The 18,637-nt window shown below is 44.1% G+C and overlaps 1 protein-coding gene across 1 annotated transcript in view; it reads right to left on the reverse strand.

Moving 5' to 3' along the window:
* Window positions 1-680: 680 nt before the first annotated feature.
* Window positions 681-18,637, reverse strand: part of LOC128048723 (antigen WC1.1-like) — a 49,526-nt gene continuing 31,569 nt past the window's right edge. Inside the window, exons 9-20 of the mRNA XM_052641149.1 lie at window positions 16,136-16,444; window positions 15,734-16,042; window positions 11,535-11,627; window positions 11,144-11,458; window positions 9,720-10,034; window positions 6,595-6,636; window positions 6,193-6,507; window positions 5,911-5,943; window positions 5,228-5,365; window positions 4,766-4,855; window positions 3,763-3,900; window positions 681-826 (exon numbers count right to left, since the gene is read on the reverse strand). Of these exons, the coding sequence (XP_052497109.1) occupies window positions 681-826; window positions 3,763-3,900; window positions 4,766-4,855; window positions 5,228-5,365; window positions 5,911-5,943; window positions 6,193-6,507; window positions 6,595-6,636; window positions 9,720-10,034; window positions 11,144-11,458; window positions 11,535-11,627; window positions 15,734-16,042; window positions 16,136-16,444 (2,243 nt within the window). The remainder of the gene's footprint in view (window positions 827-3,762; window positions 3,901-4,765; window positions 4,856-5,227; window positions 5,366-5,910; window positions 5,944-6,192; window positions 6,508-6,594; window positions 6,637-9,719; window positions 10,035-11,143; window positions 11,459-11,534; window positions 11,628-15,733; window positions 16,043-16,135; window positions 16,445-18,637) is intronic.

Consider the following 18,637-nt stretch of genomic DNA (forward strand, 5'->3'; position numbering starts at 1 on the left):
AAGAAATAGCGGCATCCTGAAGAAATAGTAGGAAGAGATGGAGAAGAAAGAATGGATTTAGAAGGTTTGGATAATCAAATAGACATGGGAGATGAGCAAAGACGTGTCTGTATCCACTAAAGGAATAAATGAGAGATGAAAAAGGAAGAGGTAGTTATGTACAGTTAGATTTTTAATTGGCCTGTGAATATTGAGGCAGGATAAGGAAAGCTGTATCCATTCTCTCCCACCAGCCAACCTTCCACTTTGAAGCTCACACCCAGTCTGGTGTTCAAGAACAAGCTACAAACCCAGAGATGTTTAGAACCATTTTTTATTTTTTCCCATGAGTTCATCCTGTTAGGAAGGGGTGTGTGAATGTAGACCAAGTTTACATCCTTTTCTAAATAAGGGTGACCTGGAGCACTTGTGAGCATGCCCTCATTAGCCTCTAAGATAGGTGAGAAAGCAGGTCAGCTCACTCATCTTGCATTTCTTTTGAGGAAGATGGCATTTGAGGGCCAATCCTCTAAAAGCATTTGACATGGAACTTGCTAAATTAACGGCACAGCAAAAAGTTAATTTATTCAGAATATTTCATTTTGAGCAATTTTCATACGACACAATTACAGGTCAGCACTACTCTACTGAAATACAGGCAATTAGAATATCTGAGGCTTCATCTCATGTTTGATACAGCATCACAAGAAACTCACTGGGGATGTTCCCAGGGCACTGAGTTCAACATCATCGTACCCAGCAACCCCTTTCTTCCCCTGGAGCAGCCAGAGGCTCTCTTCTCCTTCCCCAGGATCAGCAGCCTCTCTGGAGAAGTTCAGACAAGAACCTGAAATAGAAAAGAGAAGTTTGATTAGAACTGAGACACGAGGATGGGACAGAATCCCCTGGTGGAAGTTAGTCAAGCAAGTGCTTGTGACAAAGCATCCCTTGGACCCAGGTGTGGGGAGGGAGGCTCAGGCTATTTCATATGAGTTCCAGTGAGGATGGACCCCAGCTGTCCTCTCAGATCCAGTTCATGTGGTCTCCTGGGCCTCAGTACATGTGGAAATCCTGCATCACAGGAGACCTGTGCTCAGGAGCTCTGGGAGACCTGCCTCCTGCAACACAATACCAACGAGATACCCAGCAATGGTAATAATCATAAAAAGGAATCTAAATGTTCTCCTTTCACAGGTGATAGATGCAAATTCACAATAAGAGGGAGATTGGAAACAGGAAAAATCTGAATTCCTCACTCACAACCCAAGTCTGCTCTTAGTTGACTTGACTCCTGTTCCCAAATGTCCACAAATAGTATCACAGGTGCAACCACAGATAGCACCTCCCCAGAAACTACACAGGCCCTCAGATGGAGAAACACTCTTTTCTAGACAATGAGTGTCTTCTCGCAGCTACTGAAATATCAGTTTGTTGTGATACACACAGTCAAAGGCTTTCGCATAGTCAATAAAGCAGAAATAGGTGTTTCTCTGGAACTCTCTGGCTTTTTTAATGATCCAGCAGATGTTGGCAATTTGATCTCTGGTTCCTCTGCCTTTTCTAAAGCCAGCTTGAACATCAGGTTCACATATTGCTGAAGACTGGCTTGGAGAATTTTGAGCATTACCTTGCTAGCTTGTGAGATGAGTGCAATTGTGTGGTAGTCTGAGCATTCTTTGGCATTGCCTTTCTTTGGGACTGGAATGAAAACTGACCTTTCCAGTCCCATGTCCACTGCTAAGTTTTCCAAATGTGCTGGCATATTGAGTGCAGCACTTTCACAGCATCATCTTTTAGGATTTGAAAGAACTCAACTGGTATTCCATCACCTCCACTAGCTTTGTTCATAGTGATGTTTCCTAAGGCCCACTTGACTTCATATTCCAGGATACCTGGCTCTATGTTAGTGATCACACCTTCATGGATTATCTGGGTCATGAAGATTTTTTTGTACAGTTCTTCTGTGTATTCTTGCCACCTCCTCTTAATATCTTCTGCTTCTGTTAGGTCCATAGTATTTCTGTCCTTTATTTTACCCATCTTTGCCTGCAATATTCCCTTGGTATCTGTAACTTTCTTGATGAGATCTCTAGTCTTTCCCATTCCATGGTTTTCCTCTGTTTCTTTGCATTGATCAGTGAGGAAGTCTTTCTTATCTCTCCTTCCTATTCTTTGGAACTCTATATTCAAATGGATATATCTTTCCTTTTCTCCTTTGGCTTCACTTCTCCTCTTTTCTCAGCTATTTGTAAGGCCTCCTCATGTCTGAGAAGGCCTCTAAGGAGGCCATTTTGCCTTTTTGCATTTCTTTTTCTTGGCAATGGTATTGATCCCTGCCTCTTGTACAATGTCATGAATCTCTATCCATAATTCATCAGGCACTCTCCCCATCAGACCTAATGCCCTGAATCTATTTGTCACTTCTACTGTATAATCATAAGGAATATGATTTAGGTCATACCTGAATGGTTTAGTGGGTTTCTCTACTTTCTTCAATTTAAGTCTGAATTTGGCAATAAGGAGTTCATGATCTGAGCCACAGTCAGCTCCCGGTCTTGTTTTTGCTGACTGTATAGAGCATCTCCATCTTCGGATGTAAAGAATATAATCAATCTGATTTTGGTACTGACCATCTGATCATGTCCACATGTAGAGTCCTCTCTTGTGTTCTTGGAAGACGGTGTTTGTTATGACCAGTGCATTCTCTTGGCAAAACACTATAAGCCTTTGCCTTGCCTCATTTTGTACTCCATGACCAAATTTGGCTGTTACTCCAGGTATCTCTTGACTTCCTACTTTTGGATTCCAGTCCCTTATAATCAAAAGGACATCTTTTTTAGGTGATAGTTCTAAAAGGTCATGTAGGTCTTCATAGAAAGGCAACTTCAGCTTCTTCAGCATTACTGATTCGGCGTAGACCTGGATTACTGTGATATTGAATGGTTTGCCTTCATGTATGCGACAGTGCAAAGATATTATTAAAACACTTGTTCCACCTTTGAATTTGGTTCAGTTCAGTTCAGTCAGTCATGCCTGACTCTCTGTGACCCCATGGACTGCAGCACACCAGACTTCCCTGTCTATCAACAACTCCCAGAGCTTCCTCAAACTCATATCCATCGAGTCAGTGATGCCATCCAACCATCTCATCCTCTGTCATCTCCTTCTCCTCCTGCCTTCAGTCTTTCCCAGCATCAGGATCTTTTCTAAGGAGTCAGTCCTTCACATCAGTTGGCCAAGGTATTGGAGCTTCTATTTCAGCTCAGTCCTACCAATGACTATTCAAGATTGATTTCCTTGCCATCCAAGGGTCTCTGAAGAGTCTTCTCCAACACTACAGTTCAAAAGCATCAACTCTTCAGCACTTAGCTTTCTTTAAATATGCTCAATTAATCGATAAGTTTCTCTTTCGGCCATGACACAATGCTTGCTGGATCTTAGTTCCTTGACCAGGGTTGAACCTAGGCCCTAGCAGTGAAAGTGCAGAATCCTAACCTCTGGACCACCAGGAAATTCCCTAAGCTATAAATCTTCATGCCAGTATATCACATATAAAGTGATAAGTTTATGTCACATTATGGAGATGTAAATGCCAAAAGCAGAGTGCTTCCTCACTCCTCGGAAGGAGTCTGACAGCATTAAATATGGCATATGGTCAAGATGATGCTACCAAATGTACGAGATTAGCTATATTTTGAATCTCTAGGGAGGCTGGGCATTGAGGAGCACAAATTCACTCTTTTCAGATAGAAAGATTGCTGGAGATCAACTGACCCCACTCACCTGTCTGAGAGGACCTCACCCCATCCTCCTTCTCTGAGGGCACTTCCTCCTCACACCCCTGAGAGGAAGGAGGAGTTTCAGGCACTGGTACTTCTTCAGCATCATCGTAATTTTCAGCAGGGACATCAGTCCTCTGATCTGGGGGTTCCAAGAGCAGACAAGGGAGTGTATGAAACCGCAGTAAGTGGGTTGTTCTGAGGAATACCTAAGATACCTTCTGACCCAGAGTTTCTGAGTTTCTGAATAAAGACACCAGTCACTCCTTGTTTCAAAAGACTTTTTTCTCTAAGACCATGTTTCATTTTGATGTGTCCATAAGCCAAAACATGATTTTACATAATTAATATTTTCTGATGGAAACTACATATCTCAAAGCAACTCTTCTGCCCTTGAGCACTGCTAAAGGACTTTGACAAATTGCACTTTACAGATGTTATTTTTTAAAAACATTCTGTGCCTGTGGTGATTCTGGACACAGAGAGACCAGCCTCGACGTGCAACATCACAGAACAGCCAGAGAAGGAGAAGGATGAACCCCATCTGGACACAAGGGATGCTTCTGGTCCCTCAAAGGAAAACTATTCCCCTTAAACCTCCTCTGAGGGAAACTCTCCTCCCCAAAGCCCAGCCGAGGCAGGTCCACCTCTAATTCCTGGAGTGGACCTTCAGTCACTGCTGTCCTCACCATCATTGGTGTAATATGGCAGATTAGTCTGTGAGAAATCTGACGGGAAGCCTCGTGTGGAGACAAACGTCACACAACACACAGAATGACCCACCCTACACCCACGGCCTGTGTTAAGGCTGAGAAGGGACAGGCCTGGCTTCTGCAGTGTAGACAGAGGCTGGGAGATAACAGGGCCCTGAGAGGCCATCTTGCCTCTCTGGAGGAGCCGTCTGTGTGAGCCTGGGGTACACATGGGGTCTGCAGGTGCTGAGAAGATGTGCACAGCCATGGGGTGGTGACAACCAGAGATCCCAGGAGGGCAGATGAGACACTCACCTGGGCTGCCCAGACCTTCCTTCTGTGTCAGAAGGTAATCAAGCTCCTCATACACAGCTTCAGCAAGAGCATCTTCATAGCTAGATAAGGCTGAGAGATCACCCAGCAGGTCAGAAAAGCTTCCCCAGATACCCCAATCCAGCCATCCCACCTTCATCTCCCTGGTGCTCACATGGGGGCTGCCAGGACCTACCCCGTGCACTATGTCAGCACCTTCTCCCCTCGTCTGACCCTGATTACAGCTCAGCGCCAACTCTGTCTGGTCTCACAGGAGAGGCCATGACTCATGAGAGTTCACGACCCAGTCCTAGGAACTTCTGTCTACTCAGCCCTTAGAGCTCAGCACGGAGGACATGGAGTCTGCAACTCAGAACAGTACCTGGCCCAGGTCCCCTCCTCACACCTGCCCCATCTCCTGCCCGCACACACTCTCCCTGGCCCCCAGGTCCCCATGAAGCCCACCTCTGCGCTCTGCTCTCCATCTGAGCAGCTGAGTTGCCAGGATGATGAGGACCAGGAAGAGAAGGGCCCCCAGGATGAGGCAGAGGACCCCAGGCAGGGAGAAGATGCCAGGGAGAGAATTTGAGGTTGTTCTGGTCCCTAGGAGAACAGGAAAAACGGCTGGAGATAGTCTTGGGCACAGAAAAATCTCCTGCGTCAGCATTTTCAGGAGCTCTGGACAATGGCGTCTCAGCCTCAGACAGTGTCAGGGCTCCCTCAGGTCTCGTCCTGAGACAAGTCAACTCCACTCTGGCCAGTATGGCCCCGAGGCAGAGATGGGGATTGTCAGGGAGCTGCCCTGCAGAGACAGGCTCTGAGGACCCAGCTCATCCCCTCTCCTTGGGCTTCAGGAGACAGAGCATCAAACATCCAGGGACCTGCACCCCACAGATGAGGAGCAACATTCAAGGGCAGGTGGGAGTTCCTTAGATTCTCCAACATGGGAACCAGACGTCGTTGGCCCCGGGCATGAGAACATTTGACCCAGGACATCAAGGCAGGGGATTGCCCCAGTGTAATGCCCTGGCTGTTCCCCAGCAGCCACAGCTCCTCAGACTCTTTCCTCCTCTGAGCTGTCAGAGAGCCCACAGAACAGGTCCCCAGTATTTGAGTATTCTCCCCTGCCCGTGGATGGATCACAGTACCTGCTGTAGTCGGGGGCAATGTTGTCCTTACACCTAAAGAGAAAAACAGTAGTGTGGGGAAGAAGAATTGGCAAGAACACAGGCAAACCTTTTCCCTCCTGAGCCTGAAATCACCCCTCAGTCTCCACAACATCAGTGTGCAGTCCTCCCAGCTCCCCCGTCCTAGATCAGAGCCCCAGCACGCGGGATGTCTGAACACAAACTCCCCACCATGCCCAGCCCATCCCGCTGCCCCTCCACTGCCCCAGCTCACCCAGGGTGGACCCCGAGCCCCTTGCTCACCAGAGCACCTCACACCAGCGTCCTCCTCGTGCTTGCAGTCGCTCTGCCCCCAGGGCTCCGCAGCACAGTCCCACAGGGAAGACTCCCGGCCCCCGCACCGCACCTCGTCCAGCCAGATGCTCCCATTTCCAGGGCCGAATGTCGCGGCCTGCACGGCTTCCAGGGCCTGGCCACAGCCCAGCTGCTGACACACCACCTCGGCCTCTGCCAGGCTCCAGGAGTCATCGCACACGGTGCCCCAGGAGCCGCTGTGCCAGACCTCCACCCGCCCTGAGCACTCGCTGTCTCCTCCCCTGAGCCGGAGCTTCTCTCTGTCTGAAAAGGCAGCAGCCCCTCCTGTGACTGCCCTGGTGGGAGGAAGGAGCCCCTGGGAGACACATGGGAGGGGGCAGGCTGACGTACCTGTGCAGGGGGCAGCAGTTGGACAGCTCTTGGGTCTTCTACCTGCAAACAGCAGGGAAACAGTGGATCAGGACAACAGCTGAGAGTGTTCCTGTCCCCACATAAGATTATCTAAGGTCCATGGCTCAGTGCAAATGACATGTGAAAACACAGGCTCATTATCCCCTGGGCTGAAACATTCACTGCATCTGACACCAGCTGAAATTGCTTTAAATATTTACTTGTTTATCAGTTTTACACCCCACAGCAAATATAAGCACACTCTCCTCTCAATGAAAGTTCCATTAGAAGAAGGACCTTTTAGAAGGTTCCATTAGAAGAAGGACATATCTTATATGTGCCATGTTTCTGCTGTTGAGACAGTGCCTGCACATTGTATGCACTCATCCAACAAATATTTATGGAAAACCATTTCTAAATACTTAGATAGGGGCTTGATAAATATTTATTAAATGAATGAATAGACAAATAAAATTCAGAGAAATAAAATATCTTTTTTTTAATTCATACTAATCAGTGAAATAGTAATCCAAATATTAATTAAAGGTAACAGTCTATGATAATAGTTCACATTAAAAAATAACCAGTCCAGAAGCACAATTTATATTCAAAATCTCATGTACATAATTTTAATGGAAAATTATTGGATAGATTATAAACTACTCTTACCTATTATTCGGTGTGACAGTGGGCAAGTGAAGACTACTGTTGTAAAAGGAAAGTCTCTTTTCTAAATTTATTTTTAATTGGGAGATAATTGCTCCACAATGTAGTGTTGGTTATGTGTGTGTGTGTGTTAGTCGCTCAGTCATGTCCAACTCTTTGTGACCCTATGGACTGCAGCCCACCAGGCTCCTCTGTCCATAGGATTTTCCAGACAGACATACTGGAGTGGATTGCTATTCACTTCTCCACTGGATCTTCCCTACCCAGGGATCAAGCCCCGGTCTCCCGCACTGTAGGCAGTTTTTTTGCTGTGTGAACCACCAGAAAAGCCCGTAGTGTTAATTAGGAATCTCTTAAAAAGGAAGTATACAGGAAAGACTTAGTAGAATTCTGAGAAGATATATGGACACATATATGTACACACTGAGTAAGCCAGAAATTTTTGCAATAGTTAAAAAACACCTAGTGAGAAAAATTTGTATTGAGGAGATGCAGAAATAATAAACAAAAGACTGAAAACATATATAAAAGAATAGAAGCTGACAGAAATAAATATAAATTCAAAAAACAGAAGGGTAAATAGTACCTGTCGTAAAGTATCAATATTTCTATATTCTTTCCAGATCATCCTATCAAAACTCCTACCCACTCTATGCAGAGAACCTCTGAGAAAACGATGGCAGGACCTCTGTGAGCAGGTTGCTCATTTTCATGGTCAAAGACTTTACCACCTCTCAATTCACAGGGTTTAATTGTAAGAAAAACATCATCAATAAAAGGTCTCATAGTTTAATGCCTCTTTGGCCTTCAAATGAAAAAGACAAAGAGATGAGCAAAGAGAGGGAAGGAAGGGAGTGAGCCTCTGCTTTTGAAGTATCTGATCCCACATTCTCTTAGCTATGGGTTTCAGGCAACATCCAGCATACCATTCAAGGTGTACCTGAATGGGGTGTGTTTGTGTGTGTATGTGGAGGGGGAGGGAAGGAGAAAGAGAAGCAGAGAGAGAAATGTTGAAGGAATAAGGTGCTATGATTTGACTATTTGTTGCCTCGCCAACATTTATTTATTTCATTCAAAATTTATTGCTGAAATCTCAATTCCCAATGTAACAGTATTTAGTGGGGGAGCCTTCTCAAACTCTTCCAAAAACAGAAGAAAAGAGCACTTCCAAATTCATTTTCTGAAGCCAATATTAGTCTGATACCAAAGCCAGATAAGGACACCATGAGAAAAGAAAATTACGGGCTAATACTCTGATAAATACAGGTGCAAAAATTGTCAACAAATATTAGAAAACTGAATGTGACAATACATTAAAAGAATCATACACCATGATCAAGTGATATTTGCTCCAAGGATACAAGGATATTTCAACATTCACAAATTAATCAATGTGATACACCAAAGGTAAAAATCACATCCTCAAAGGATGCAGAAAAAGTGTTTGACAAATTCAACATCCACTTACAGTAAAAACTCTTTTACAAAGTAGGTATAGAAGGATTGCATCTCAACATAATTAAGGCCATATGAAAAGTACACAGCTAACATCATACTTGACTATAAGAAACCAAAAGCTTTTCCTCTGAAATCAGACACACAAAAAAAAGTCTACCCTCACCACTTTTATTCAACTTAGTTTTGGTAGTCCTATCCAGATCCATCAGGCACTTTTATTCAACTTAGTTTTGGTAGTCCTATCCAGATCCATCAGGCACTTTTATTCAACTTAGTTTTGGTAGTCCTATCCAGATCCATCAGTATTTTATAGCAATATATATGAGTCAAACAATATAAGTCTTCACTGATGAATGGATAAAGAAAATGTAATATAGACTTATATCCACCCATTAAAAAAAAAAAAAGGAAAATCTCACCAGTTTCAACAACATGGATCGACCTCGAGGGCGTCAAGTGAAACAAATCAGGCAGAGAAAGAAAAATACCATATAATCTCATTTATATGTGTAATATTAAAACAAAAAGCAAGTTCAGAGATGCTGAGTAGTTGGTGGCTGCCAGAAGTGGGGGATTTGGTGCAGGCATAGGTAATCAAAAGGTATAAATTTGAATTATAAAATTAATAGGTGAAGAGATATAACATACAGCATGGTGACTATAGTGAATACTGTACTGTCTATTTGAAAGATGGCAAGAAAATATATCTTAAAAATTATCATCATGTAAGAAAAATATTTAACTAGACTTACTGTAGTGATCATTTAGCAGTACACACAAACATATAAGCATTATGTTGTACACAGCAAAAAATATAATGTATCAGTTATATCAATTAAAAAATTTAATAAAGAAAGTTTGGAACATGTAGATTAAATTAGCTCCATCCAAACTTCATTTTATAAACTCAACTTAAACCCATCACTTAGATTTTAAGATATCAAATCTCACTAATAACTTCCTACAGGGTTGGGACAGACACAGAAACAGACATAAGTCACCTGCACATGAGATGTAGGCTTCCTCCTTGGGAGAGCATGAACTGTATTTCCACGGGCCAGAAGGACACTGCCAGAGAGAGGTATCAGTTTTCTGACACTGAATTAAATCTACCCACCGGGGTCTAGAACCTTCCCTGAGACCAACAGAGGTGTTGACACTTCCACTGTCCCCACAGCCAAGCTGACTGCAGATGATGGACACGGTGACATCATCCATGGGGCTGCGGCAGACACTGCCCCAGGTCCCGTTGTAGAAAACCTCCAGCCACCCAGCACACTGCTGGTCCTCGCTCACCATCCTGAGGGCCAGGAACTCTGAGATCGAAAAGGAGGAGACAGGACACAGTGAGCACCCCACTCAGTGCTCTGGGTTTTCCTCTCTCCCCAAAATTGTGAACATTCGTCTGTGATCAGGCCGAGGAAGCAAACCCATTAGATGACCAGAGGGAAACTTGTCTCCTTTTCACCTCACTTTGTCCATTTGTGTCTGTCTTTCTAAATATTTCTACCACCATGATGTAGTGGATATGAACTGAGAGGAAGACCACCCTGGACACCTGCAGGGAGAGGGAGCTGACTCCTGCTTCCTGACAAAACATCTAAGAGAGTGTACGAAAGGGATGTGATGTGGACAGTGTGGAGGCAGATAGAATAATGGACCCAGAGATGTCTACATGGAAGCTGTGTCTGTGTTTCCTTATCTGGCAAACCACACATGTGATTAAGGTATGGTCCCTGGGATGATAAGAGTCACCTGAAATATGGTGGATTAACCACCTGAGCACAGTCTAATCACATTCTTAGACTCACTATCCTTTAAAGTGGAATCCTTTTCCTCATTCTAGTTAGAGGGAGATGTGAATATGGATAATGGTCAGAGAGGGGGAGCGTTGCTGGTCTGATGATGAACAGAAGGGGGTTATGAGTGAAGGAAGGCAGGCAGCTTCTAGAAGCTTGAAAAGACAGGAAACAGATTCTTTCCTAGAGGCTCAGAAGTGATGTGGCCCTGCTGAAACCTTGATCCCAGTGAGATCCCTGCTGGACATCTAAGCTAGAGAAGTATAAGGAAATAAATATGTTGTTTTAAACCACTAACAATGTAGCAATTTGTTATAGAACAAACAAAAACTAGCACAGTGGCTTTAAGACTTCTCTACTCTATGTACCAGAAGGGTGAGCCCTGATTTCAAGAAAAACTGTGAGAAAAGGCTCTGCCAGGAAACACTACTGAGAAGAAAGGACCAGAATCTCAGCTACTGCAGGAGGCAGTGAAAGTACCTCGTCTTCACGTCTGCTGGAAAGACAGGCTCCACGGGAGGAAGCCTCCTTGTCTGGTCCTTTCAGCATCTCTCCCTCAGGGCTCAGACCCCCGTCCTCCAGGGCCCCACCCCTCCTCCAGCCTGTGGACAGTGTGGAGTGCTGACCTGAGCAGATCACCCCCGCATCCTCCTTGTGTCTGCAGTCGTGCCGCCCCCAGCCCAGGGAAGGGCATCTCCACACATGGGATTCATTTCCTGTGCAGTTCAGGTCATCCAGCCAGATGGACCCGGATCCTGCCCCGAAGTGAGCAGACCCCGTGGCATTGAGGGCTTCTCCACAGCCCAGCTGCCTGCACACCACGCGGGCATCGTCCAGGTCCCAGCCGTCATCACAGATCGTGCCCCAGGAGCCCTGGTCAAGGATCTCCACTCTCCCGGCGCAGGGACCGCCCCCGTCCACCAGGCGGAGCTGCCTGCTGTCTGAGGAGAGAGAAATGGGACAATGGAGCGGTGACCTGGGGAATGAGAAGGGTCTTCTGTCCTGTGGGACCCTCACCTGAGCAGTAGGAGGCGCTCTCCTCTGAGGCCGCAGATCCTGCTGGTTCAGACACAAAGTGGTCGCACTGGGGCAGCACCTGGGTCTGGTTTCCTGAAGAAAAAGCGATGATTAGAGGGTTGGGAGGGTTAAAGAACAGGAAAGTCAGTTAAATTAAAAAAATTTTAGGAGGGGAGGGAAGTTTGGGGGGAAATGGATACATGTATATGTATGGCCGAGTCCCTGGCTGTTCACCTGAAACGTTAACAACATTGTTAATCGGCTATACCCCAATACAAAGCAGAAAGTTCAAAAGAAAAAAAAAAATAGTGACCTAGTGATGGAGCTGAGATGAAAGCTGGAACACACTGGTAAAGTTATCATAATCTTAGTGTTCCCTTTCTCCAGGAAGAGCCCTGGTCCTGACAATGGCACGATTCCTGTTTTAAGCCAAGCTTTGCCCTAAGAATGAGTTAAACAAGTTGTTCTATCCTTAATCCACCCCTAAATAGAAGAAGCAAAACAAAGCATTTTCTGAAGGAGTTGTACACTTATTTATCTACAATGTTTGTGGTTTTAAAAATACTTATATAAAAGAGATCTCATGGAACACCAGAGCAAAAAGAAACATTAAAAAATTTCCCAGGGTATTTGGCTCTTAATGTTACCTGACAGAGAATTTATTTTATTTTATTAATTTTTATTTGACTATAATTGCTTTACAATGTTGTGGTAGCTTCTGCTGTACAGCAAATTTAGTAAGTTATACACATACATATGGGCTTCCCAGGTGACTCAGTGGTAAAGAATCTGTCTGCCAAACAGGAGACTGGGGTTCCATCCCTGGGTTGGGAAGAGCCTTTGGAGAAAAAAATGGCAATCCACTCCAGTATTCTTGCCTAAGAAATCCTATGGACCAAGGAGCATTGCAGTCCATGAGGTCACAGAAGAGTCAGACACAACTCAGCGACTAAACAACAACAACTATATCTATCTATCTATTTATGTTTATAAATACACACACACACACACACACACATCTGCCCTCTTTTTTGGATTTACTTCCTATTTAGTCACCACAGAACACTGAGTAGAGTTCCCTGTGCTATAAAAAGTTATTATTTATCTATTTCTGTGTGCATACATGCTAAGACACTTCAGTAGTGTCTGACTCTGTGACACTATGGATTGTAGCCCATCAGGCTCCATGGCTATGGGATTCTCCAAGCAATATCTGTTTTATACTAAGTATCAATAGTGTAGGGCTTCTGAGTCTGGTGGCTCAGACAGTAAAGAATCCGCCTGCAATGTGGGAGACCTGGCTTTGATCCTTGGATTGGAATGTCCCCTGGAGGAGGGCATGGCAACCCACAGTAGTTGTACCAATTTACATACTCATATGTAGAAGGATTCCCTTTTCTAGACATCATCTCCAGGATTTATTTGCGGATTTTTTAATGAAAGACATTCTAACTGGTGTGAACTATTACCAGCCTGAAGTTTTGACTTGCATCTCTCTAATTATTAGTGATGTATTTGTTAGCCATCTGTATGTCCGAAAAAAAATGTCTATTTAAGTCTTTTTCCCATTTTTTCATTGGATTGTTTGGTTTGTTGATTGAGTTGTCTGTGTATTTTGAAGATTAACCCCTGTTAATTACTTCATTTGCAAATATTTTCTCCCTTTCTGAGAGATGTCTTTTTGTTCTGTTTATGGTTTCCTTTGATATGTGAAAGCTTTTAAGTTTAATTAGATCCTATTTTTTTGTTTTTATTTTCTTTAGGAATTTGATCAAAAAATATCTTGTTGCAACTTATGTCAAAGAATGTTCTGCCTATGTTTTCCTCTAAGAGTTTTATAGTCTGACACAGAATTTAAATAGCCACGATTAAAGTGCACAAAGAACTGATTAACATGACATGCATCCTGGCAGAGAAAAGATAACAAAAACAAATGAAAATAGTGTTTATTATTTTTCTCTAATAAGAGCGGGGTATGCATAGTATTAAATTTTGAAAAATAGAGACAAACATACAGAATAGAACTGCCTGTAAAAAAAAAAATTCTACAGCTGAAATTAAGAACTAGAGAATGAGTGTATCAGGACATTCAGTTCAGTTCAGTTCAGTCGCTCAGTCATGTCCAACTCTTTGCAACCCCATGAACTGCAGCATGCCAGGCCCCCCTGTCCATCACCAACTCCTGGAGTTCAGTCAGACTCATGTCCATCGAGTCAGTGATGCCATCCAGCCATTTCATCCTCTGTCGTCCCCTTCTCCTCCTGCCCCCAATCCCTCCCAGCATCAGAGTTTTCCAATGAATCAACTCTTCGCATGAGGTGGCCAAATACTGGAGTTTCAGTTTTAGCATCATTCCTTCCAAAGAAATCCCAGGGCCGATCTCCTTCAGAATGGACTGGTTGGATCTCCTTGCAGTCCAAGGGACTCTCAAGAGTCTTCTCCAACACTACAGTTCAAAAGCATCAATTCTTCGGTGCTCAGTCTTCTTCACAGTCCAACTCTCACATCCATACATAACCATAGGAAAAACCATAGCCTTGACTAGATGGACCTTAGTCGGCAAAGTAATGTCTCTGCTTTTGAATATACTGTCTAGGTGGGTCATAACTTTTCTTCAAGGAGTAAGCGTCTTTTAATTTCATGGCTGCTGTCACTATCTGCAAAGATTTTGGAGCCCCAAAAAATAAAGTCTGACACTGTTTCCACTGTTTCCCCATCTATTTCCCATGAAGTGATGGGACGAGATGCCATGATCTTCGTTTTCTGAATGTTGAGCTTTAAGCCAACTTTTTCACTCTCCTCCTTCACTGTCATCAAGAGGCTTTTTAGTTCCTCTTCACTTTCTGCCATAAAGGTGGTGTCATCTGCATATCTGAGGTTATTGATATTTCTCCTGGCAATCTTTATTCCAGCTTGTGTTTCTTCCAGTCCAGTGTTTCTCATGATGTACTCTGCATATACGTTAAATAAGCAGGGTGACAATATACAGCCTTGACGGACTTCTTTTCCTATTTGAACCAGTCTGTTGTTCCATGTCAAGTTCTAACTGTTGCTTCCTGGCCTGCATACAGATTTCTCAAGAGGCAGGTCAGGTGGTCTGGTATTCCCATCTCTTTCAGAATTTTCCACAATGTATTGTGATCCACACAGTCAAAGGCTTTGGCATAGTCAATAAAGCAGAAATAGATGTTTTTCTGGAACTCTCTTGCTTTTTCCATGATCCAGCAGATGTTGGCAATTTGATCTCTGGTTCCTCTGCCTTTTCTAAAACCAGCTTGAACATCTGGAAGTTCACGGTTCACGTATTGCTGAAGCCTGGCTTGGAGAATTTTGAGCATTACTTTACTAGCATGTGAGAAGAGTGCAATTGTGTGGTAGTTTGGGCATTCTTTTGCATTGCCTTTCTTTGGAACTGGAATGAAAACTGACCTTTTCCAGTCCTGTGGCCACTGCTGGGTTTTCCAAATTTGCTGGCATATTGAGTGCAGCACTTTCACAGCATCATCTTTCAGGATTTGAAACAGCTCACCTGGAATTCCATCACCTCCACTAGCTTTGTTCGTAGTGATGCTTTCTAAGGCCCACTTGACTTCACATTCCAAGATGTCTGGCTCTAGATTAGTGATCACATCATCATGATTATCTGGGTCGTGAAGATCTTTTTTGTACAGTTCTTCCGTGTATTCTTGCCACCTCTTCTTACTATCTCCTGCTTCTGTTAGGTCCAGACCATTTCTGTCCTTTATCGAGCCCATCTTTCCATGAAATGTTCCCTTGGTATCTCTAATTTTCTTGAAGAGATCTCTAGTCTTTCCCATTCTGTTGTTTTCGTCTATTTCTTTTCACTGATCGCTGAAGAAGGCTTTCTTATCTCTTCTTGCTAATCTTTGGGACTCTGCATTCAGATGCTTATATCTTTCCTTTTCTCCTTTGCTTTTTGCCTCTCTTCTTTTCACAGCCATTTGTAAGGCCTCCCCAGACAAAGCTTTCCTCAACAAAGCTGTCTTTAACGTTACCCCACACTTGTCTCTCAGTGTTGGGTTCTTGAGTAATGAGCAGCTGAAAACCGAATTCAGTAACAAGATTAAACATTTCACTATAGAATATCTTTCTTTTTAAGCCTATCTTCCCTTACTCTCTGCTCTGGGGACATTTCACTCCAGGAGCGTCCTAAGTATAGTAGTCCTTCCCTCTTTTACCTGAGCAAATCACAGATGCCGTGTTGCTATGGGAACAGTCAGGAACACCCAGGGCAGTCACAGGGCATTTCCACAGGAAGGACTCAGTCCCTGAGCAGTGAAATCGGGCTTTCCAGAGTTGATCACTTCCTTCTGCTCCATTTGGGGTGGAGATGGCGACTCCACAGCCAAGCTGACGACAGACAACATTGGCATTGGCCAGACTCCAGTGGGAGGCACACAGCGCTCTCCATCGTCCAGAAATGTTCACCTCCACCTGCCCCTCACACTGAGAGGAGCCGTTTGTCATGAGCCGGACATCTGTGTACACTGATAGAAACAGACAGGATTTCAGAAAAATCTTATTTCTTTTTTAGCTTGAAGTGAGTGTACACAGAGGCTAAATCCTGACAGGCATCTCACCTGAACAGACAACCTGAACAGCTCCACTGTGGTGACAAGTGCCCCCTGGACAGGGCACTCTGGGGCAGACCCGCAGCTCAGGCTCCTCCCCCTCACACCTGAACTCTTCAGCCCAGACCTGGCCATCGGACTCTCTGAAGGGTACTTGTCCCAGGACAGACACAGCCTTGCCACACCCCAGCTCTGCACAGATGACCTGGGCAGTGGGGAGTGTGAAGTTCCCATCAGATACTGGGGTCCAGGCTTCTCCAGAATGCACTTCTACTCGCCCTGAGCAGGGTCCAGCCCCTCCAGCCAGACGCACAAATCCTAAGAGAAACAAAGAACAACAAACCCAATGAGTGTTCATGAACCTGGCTTGACAACTGGAAACAACACCTCACAGGCAATGGTGGGAAAGTGGAATAAGAGGGGATACAAAGAGAGAATTTGACTGTCATTGTCAAATTGCATATTCATGAGCAAGTTTCTGAAGAGATATCCAGAAGGATTGCAGTGTCAGTTTTGAAGGGCTGAATCCCAAGAATATATATTGGTTAGGAATGTTAATTCTTATCCGTGGGCCAGGTAAACTTCAAGGCCCAAAGAAACTGCCCAGTGGTAAACATTCAAACTTCAGTGCGTAGCTGAACTAAATGAGAGTGAAAAAATATCATGGAATTTGAGAGGTTAGAGGCCTAAGAGCCAGAGAAGTTTAGAAGGTCATCCTGAAATTTCTGGGGCTAGAATTTTGGGAAATTTTCTCTGAACCAATATTCAAGTCACTGGGCGTGGGAACATCATGCGGGCTGGATCTGAGTGTAGGCATTAGGTCACAATTAGGTAACCTAATTGTGAAAGAACTTGTTCACAGATAAGTTTGGAAATGATGAAAACTCAGAGAGTCATAGGAGAGGGAGGGAATGATCCTAGCCATCTTTCTTAAAAACCTAGGATTTATGAACACACCTGAGAGAAAGTGAAGTCTCAATGGGATTATGCAAGACAACTGAGTTAGTTGATTACTTCATCCTAGACATGAGATTCTTAGCAAATGTGAAGGAGTGATGATAATTTAATGTATTCAGAGGAAAACAACAGAATGGGAAAGACTTGAGATCTCTTCAAGAAAATTAGAGATACCAAGGGATCATTTCATGCAAAGATGGGCTCCATAAAGGACAGAAGTGGTATGGACCTAACAGAAGCAGAAGAGGTGGCAAGAATACACAGAAGAACTGATGCTTTTGAGCTGTGGTGTTGGAGAAGACTCTTGAGAGTTGCTTGGACTGCAAGGAGGTCCAACCAGTCCATTCTAAAGGACATCAGCCCTGGGTGTTCTTTGGAAGGAATGATGCTAAAGCTGAAACTCCAGTACTTTGGCCACCTGATGCGAAGAGTTGACTCATTGGAAAAGACTCTGATGCTGGGAGGGATTGGGGGCAGGAGGAGAAGGGGATGACAGAGGATGAGATGGCTGGATGGCATCACCGACTCAATGAACGTGAGTTTGGGTGAATTCCGGGAGTTGGTGATGGACAAGGAGGCCTGGTGTGCTACGATTCATGGGGTCGCAAAGTGTCGGACACAACTGAGCGACTGAACTGAACCGAACTGAACCAACTGAACCCTATCTATATGCCAACTGCATATTCCTTTCCTATTTGGATTTCTGAGATAAGAAGCCAGTAAGCTATGAAAAAGGAGAGTGAGGGGAAGATAGCAGAGAGCAAACAAGTCGTATATATTTTAGAGATTTCTAAATTGCAAAAACTCCAATAGTGATGCAACATAGATTTGGAAACCAAATACTTGTTCAACAAGATTTTAACACCTTTTATCCCCTGTGCTTCTCCCGTTTGCCACCTAACACTGCTACCCTTTCCCAATTCCCCCAATGCAGAAAAGAAGAAATGATCTTAAGAGCTACAAATAGATGGAAAGGACACTCCAAAAGGGAAGAGCTTCTGTGGGGAGTGAGGTGGGGTGAGTGGTAGGTTAAACGGGGAGTGGACAGAGTATGAGAGAGAGACCAAGGAAAAGACTCATGATCATGATTTCATCCTTCAGGGACGCTATTTGGACAGAGAAAAGGTAATCCAATGGGGAAAAAAACTCTGCACATCATAAAGAATAATTTTTAAAATAATTTGCCTGGTTTCTGAGTGTGCTCATGGTTATGTATGTAATGGTGGAATCTGTCCTGGTCAAGGACTCTGATTGCATAAGTATGTGAACTTTGAAATCTCAAAAAGAATGATGTAACAGAATAAAAATCTACTATAGAGAGCAGGAGAGAACAGAAAAGGCACCACAGAAATCAAAGAATTGAAGGATTAGCCTGACCACTGATATAAGAATGAATGATGAGGGAGAGGATGATCTGCTTGCCTCTTATTATTAATCCACTTTCATCTCCCCAGAGAGGCTCAGGTCAGGACCCCTAGCCTCCTCTGGCTGGGAGTTTGGTCACAGGCTACACATTCTGATTAAAACATTTTTGTTTAATTGGTTGTTTTTGTT

Source organism: Budorcas taxicolor, chromosome 5 (assembly GCF_023091745.1).
Source record: "Budorcas taxicolor isolate Tak-1 chromosome 5, Takin1.1, whole genome shotgun sequence".
Taxonomy (NCBI): Eukaryota; Metazoa; Chordata; class Mammalia; order Artiodactyla; family Bovidae; genus Budorcas; species Budorcas taxicolor.